Source organism: Capsicum annuum, chromosome 11 (assembly GCF_002878395.1).
Source record: "Capsicum annuum cultivar UCD-10X-F1 chromosome 11, UCD10Xv1.1, whole genome shotgun sequence".
NCBI classification, from domain to species: domain Eukaryota; kingdom Viridiplantae; phylum Streptophyta; class Magnoliopsida; order Solanales; family Solanaceae; genus Capsicum; species Capsicum annuum.
In genome coordinates, this window is record NC_061121.1 from 37715680 (window position 1) to 37721807 (window position 6128).

A 6128-nucleotide genomic window follows, 5' to 3' on the forward strand; every position below is an offset into this window, starting at 1 on the left:
AAGGGAGTAGACTTAATTACGGTAAACTTTTTTCCTATTATTATTCCCTTCCTTTTTCCCATCTTTCGTGGAATCTTTATTTCTTCGATACTTTAGTGCCCCCTTCTCTACACTCACTCCATCAAGATTTGCCAATAATGGATTTCAAACTCCTCTCATTTCTCATCTTTCACTACTCAATTACTTCATCATCAATCATTGCATCCCTTCCACTCCCTAAACAATCTCTCCCCACGAAATCGGGCTATCTCTCCGTAAACTCCACCACCAACTCCGCCATTTTCTACACATTCTACGAAGCCCGAAATCCTACCGCACCTTTATCTCAAACTCCAATTCTCATTTGGCTTCAAGGTGGACCTGGATGCTCTTCTATGCTCGGAAACTTCTATGAACTAGGCCCCTGGCGCGTCTCGTCTTCTCACAGTCATAACGCCAAACATGTCACGCTCACTCGTAATCGGGAATCTTGGAATCGAATATTTGGACTCCTTTTTCTTGATAATCCCATTGGTGTTGGCTTTAGCATTGCTTCAACACCTGAAGAAATTCCGAGGAACCAAAAAGACGTGGCGAAGCATTTATATATCGCGATCAAGAAGTTTATTAAGATGAATGCATTGTTCAAGAATCGGGCTATTTACATCACGGGTGAGAGTTATGCTGGCAAATATGTGCCAGCAATTGGATATCATGTATTGAAGAAAAATGCCCGGTTGCCTGTTCGTAGTAAGGTCAATTTGGTTGGAGTTGTTATTGGTAATGGACTAACTGATCCGATAAGCCAAGTGGCTACTCATGCTGCTAATGCGTATTACTTTGGATTGGTAAATGACAAACAAAAGAGACGATTAAAGTCGCTTCAAGAAAAGGCGATTTCGTTGGCGAAGAATGGGAATTGGAGTGAAGCAACAAATGCTAGAAGTGAAGTCTTGAACACGTTACAAAAGATGTCCGGAATGCCAACTTTGTATAACATTAGAAGGCACAAGCCATACCAAAACTATTTGGTTGCCGAGTTTCTGAACGATGTTGAGGTAAAAAGGGCATTAGGAGTGAACGAAACTATTGTTTTCGAGGTGTGCAGTAAGGTGGTGAGGAAAGCACTGCACGAGGATTTGATGAAGAGTGTGAAGTATATGGTGGAGTTTCTCGTCAAGAATACTAAAGTTTTGTTGTATGAAGGTCAGTTGGATTTGAGAGTTGGCTTAGTGTCAACCGAGGCATGGGTGAAGAGAATGAAGTGGGAGGGAATTGACAAGTTTTTGGAAGCAGATAGAAAAATTTGGACAGTTAATGGTGAGCTAGCAGGGTATGTGCAGAAATGGGGGAACTTAAGCCATGTTGTGGTATTGAATTCTGGGCATTTGGTTCCACATGATCAACCGTTGAATTCTCAGGCCATGATTGAAGATTGGGTCCTCGAAAAGGGACTTTTTGCTAATCATCATATTGAAAACTTGTCCACCTCTTTGTCTAATGTACTTTAGTATAGGATGGGTGACTCCTCCGGAAGTCCTAGTGTTGCATCCCTACTTTTGTGGGACTACACTGGGTATGATGTTGTTGTTGTACTTTAGGATCTAGCAAGGTAATTGTTGTTTTTAACTTTGTAAGAGATCATAGTGTCCGTTCCTCCTTCTAGAGTTGTTTAACACTCCTTTTAAGTGTTTTCTTTTGTGATCTCATTAATTCTCTATTTTATTCTCATGATCATAGCTAAATAGCTCCTTGGATTCAGGTCCTAGATTTTCTTGCTTAATGTAATTACAGTTACAAGATAATGAGTTGACAAGTATCTTTCTTTTTCGGTAGGACTGGTCTCATATATTTGCTTGTATTTCATTTCCTTGGCTTACTTAATTGTGACTAAATTGATTGTGGATAATTTTCTTTAGGAAAAAAAAAATAATATGTGTGTGAGAGAGAGAGAGAGAGTAATTTGTAGTTTGGCTAAGACAGAAATTATTTATGTAATGTTAAGTTATTCTAATTGTTTGGAAGAATAAATATTAGTCATCGGCATGTTGAGAATATTATTGTGAGGCTTCGTTGGAAGAAAAGGGTCTTTCCAAAACTATTTGCATAATGCGAGTTGCATACCTATTGCAAATTATGCATCTAGGAGTTCCTAGGTTTTGTATGACGTCTAACTGGAGTGTTACCTTTGTTTGCACCATTTCTTTTTCTGATCTTTATGTTTCGTCCTCCACAAATTTTTAGTTTTTGTAGCTTACAGGAGATGACCATGTGATTGCTCTTATTAATGTTAATCAAGCATTTCCACCCAAACAATCAGAAAATGGATCAAAGCTTATTAGGATGGAGGACGTTAATGTCAATGAGAATACTCCAACTCCTAGACGATGAACTAACTGAATAGGGCCCTGTGGGGCTTGAGGATGATGCTGAGAAGCTAATTCATCCACTGACTAGAGAAACGGAGGATTTGGATATTACATCTATTGCTGGCACGCCTGGTCTAGGGAGATAACTTTGGCTACTAAGATATTAAGATTCTTCTATTGATTTGATGTTGATATCTTTGGGCATGTCACAGGTGCTACTCACCATGTGCATCCTCAGTGATGATATAGTTGATATGATGCACAAATGTCTGATAGGCAAAAGATATATCATTTTCTTGGATGGTATATGGGAAGTTGAGGCAGGGAATTAATTAAGAGTCGACTTAAACAAGTGGCAGAGGAAGTCATGCGACATAGTGATCCTTATTGTCTTCGATTCCTGATGGCAGATGAGAGTTGGAAATTGTTGCAGAAGTATTTGCAAAAGAAACTTGCTCCCTGAACTCTAGGCTTTGGGCTACAAGTTGCACAATATTGTTATGGACTGCCTCTTACAGTTGTCTTGATTGGCGTAATCATTGCAAACAAAGAAACGAACGTTTCAGAGTAGTGTGGAAGTGCAAATAACTTGGGAGTCCCATGTTGGTGTAGTTGAAAACGAAAGCAGCTTGGCAGTAAAGTTATTACTATTTACCAGTTCATTTGAAGACGTAGTCTTCTGTCTGCGTGAATACTTGGAGAGGATGCAAAAATTAGAATATCCAGGTTGATGTTACTCTGGATAGCCAAAGGTTTCGTTCAATGTAGTGAGGAAAGAAGATTTGAGGTTAGTTGATGGATCTAATTTCTAGTAGCTTAGTAATGGTTTCTAAGGCATTCTCCAATTGCATGGTAAAAAACTAGCAAATTCATGATCTAGTGGGGGAATACTTTTGCTCAAAACAAGATCAAAGAAGAAAGTTTCTGCAGGTGAATTTGGACCAAATCATAAATCAGTTTTTACTACCTTAATAGTGTGTGTGTATATATATATACACACAGTAATATGTCTTATTTCAAGTGGATTTGATTCTAAAAGAGAATTTCCAAAAAGGAAATTTCCAACTCAATTTTTCACGTTACTGTTATACTTACAACATTTTATAGTAACATCTTTTTTAAAAAAATTAAAAAAAAGTTTGGTGGCCTTTTGGACCTTTTATTGATCAAATGAAATATTTACAACAATTCATTTTATAGTAACATCTGAAAAACTAATACAGATAGAAATTCTCAAATATCAAAAGAGCATTGCTCAAAGAAAAATAGGATTGCAAGAAAAAAATACGGAAAATGTCAAGATAAAATATAAGAAGCAACAAATAGTATAACAAGACTAGGAGGAGCTGAGGCTCCTCCTTCCTCTCCCATCTAAAGAACAAAAACACTTTGTTATCGACTAATTTTTGTCCTAGGTCATGTCTTCAATAACCTTGAGTTTTATCGTCTCCTTCGATTCTTTCGGCCTACCTCTTACCTTTCACAAATCTATACTGGCACAACTGTGCACCTTCTCCATACACTAATTTTGACCTCTATACTAGATATGGAAAAACAAAGGGTTGCACGTGATATGTTTAAGACCAGAAGATTAAAGAACATTTTGGTATATTCAACATATCTTTAGTTCAAGACCACGGTATTCAAAAGTCTTACTCCCTCTGTTTCAAAAACATGATTCATTTTGACATTGGGTGAAAATCATTTCCCCCTGAAGTTTGTCTTAAAAATCAACCTCCCCCGAACTATCAACAATAATCAATCTCCCCCCCGCCCCCTCCTTTGTCCCATGCAATGTCCATTTTGTCCTTGTAATTTTAATTTTATATTTATGTAATATCTTTTTATATTTTATGTAATGAATATTCTTTTAACATGGATATTTATAGTATTTTATTTAACTTTGTTAACTTTATAAGCAAATTAATACTTTTTATAAATTTATCACAAAATTCAATGTTATTTTTTAAGATCATTATTTTAGTATTATATTTATTAAAGAGTCATTTGGTGTGAGGTATAATTATAATAATTCAGAGATAAAGTTCATGATTATTTATCCTGCGTTTAATTATATGTATTAGGTAGTGTCAAAATTATTTGTCGCACCATTTATATCACAGTGATGAGATAAATTAGCACACATACATGTTAGTACAACTTATTTTGTAATAACTAATCCCGGAATAACTTGTTTCCAAACAACTCACCCCTAAATGTGTATATATACATATGTATATACATGCATATGCGTATATTTTCGTGTTTTATCACTCTATTACTAAATTCGTTTCGTATTACTTAACTTTTTGTTGATATAACACAATCCTTAAGAAAATTTTACTTAGAGGTATATTTTGCTAAATTAACCTTATTAATAATAATTTGAAACTTTAAATTTATCTATACTGTTACTTTATATAGTTATTTAACATTAAATGGTAGAAAAAAATATAATACAATTCTTTTGATTTCACAAATTAAGCAGATAAATTAAAACTTCTATTTTTAGTATGAGGATCAAGTGATAAGAAACGATATTATCTATTGTCTATATGTGTAAATAAGATATGATTGTCATTAATAGAGTATTACATATTTTATAATTTATATAAATAATATAATCTTTAAAATTTGACCTTATTTTTATTCAAGAAAAATATCTAGTACCCCCGAGCTATGACCAAATTTTCTACGACACATGTCAACTTCACGGGGGTTCTATTACCCCTTAAACTAAATTTTAGCGTATTTTTGTCAATCTTTTTAGCTAACGTGATAACCTTTGTCAATTATTTTAAATGGTGTAACACCTTTGACGTGGGCTCCATTTTATGTAATAAAGGTTTTATTAGAGGCTTATCTCTTTCATTTATTGTTTGTATTTTTTGCATTGAAATATGTTTATAAAATTAGTATTACTTATTATTTTCACTTGTAAAATAAATATTATAGTTTTGATTATTATTAATAAAACTAATTTTCTTATATCATGTTAATTTATTTCATAAAGATCATCATTAGCTTATATACTTAATTAGTATTTCTTTTTTTTTTTCCTAGAAGATAATTTTTACATTTTTATGAAGATTTTGTTATATGATTTTTTTTTAAAAAAATAAAAATAATGTTTATGTTTTTATGCAATGTCCATAAACATTATCATATTACAAGGACAAAATGGACATTACATGAGATAAAGGGGGAGGTTGATTATTGTTGATAGTTCGGGGGAGGTTGATTTTTAAGAAAAACTTCGGGAGGGAAACGATTTTCACCCTTTTGACATTATACGAAATTTAAGAAAATAAAGAAGATTTTTTAATCTTATGATCTTAAATTAATATTGTGTCAAATATACCAAGATGTCCTTCAATCTTATGGGCTTAAACATGCCACGTGAAAAATGGAAAGTAAAGTATTATCAAAAACAGAAATGGTCATTTTTTTGAAAACAAACTAAGAAAAAGTAGATTCTTTCCGAAACGAAAGAATTATTATTTACTTTTTCAAACTTTGTGGTAAGTGAAAATTAGACAAATAAATTGAAAGAAGCGATTATATTTTATTTTGATTAAGAAATATTACATTGTTGTTATAGTACTAGTATCCCAAATTTCATTTGCCAAACCATGTCCATTTATCTGAGCTCACCGACTTTTCGACAATTCGTGACCCGACCCGACCCGACCCGACCCGACTCGACTCTACTCAACCCGACCCAGATCATGGACCGAAAAAGAGAAGATATTTATTTAACTAATTAAAGGTAATAAGTTA

At 33.7% G+C, this 6128-nt stretch overlaps 1 protein-coding gene across 1 annotated transcript; it reads left to right on the forward strand.

Annotated features, from left to right (window-relative positions):
• Window positions 1–49: 49 nt before the first annotated feature.
• LOC107848529 (serine carboxypeptidase-like 50) lies at window positions 50–1814 on the forward strand. The gene has a single exon (XM_016693318.2). It carries the CDS (start codon window positions 138–140, stop codon window positions 1488–1490), a length of 1353 nt encoding a protein of 450 aa, XP_016548804.1. The 5' UTR covers window positions 50–137; the 3' UTR covers window positions 1491–1814.
• The last annotated feature ends 4314 nt before the right edge of the window (window positions 1815–6128 follow it).

Excerpts from the sequence above, each read along its gene's own strand:
- LOC107848529 (XM_016693318.2), top strand. The coding sequence starts at position 138 with ATGGATTTCAAACTCCTCTCATTTCTCATCTTTCACTACTCAATTACT.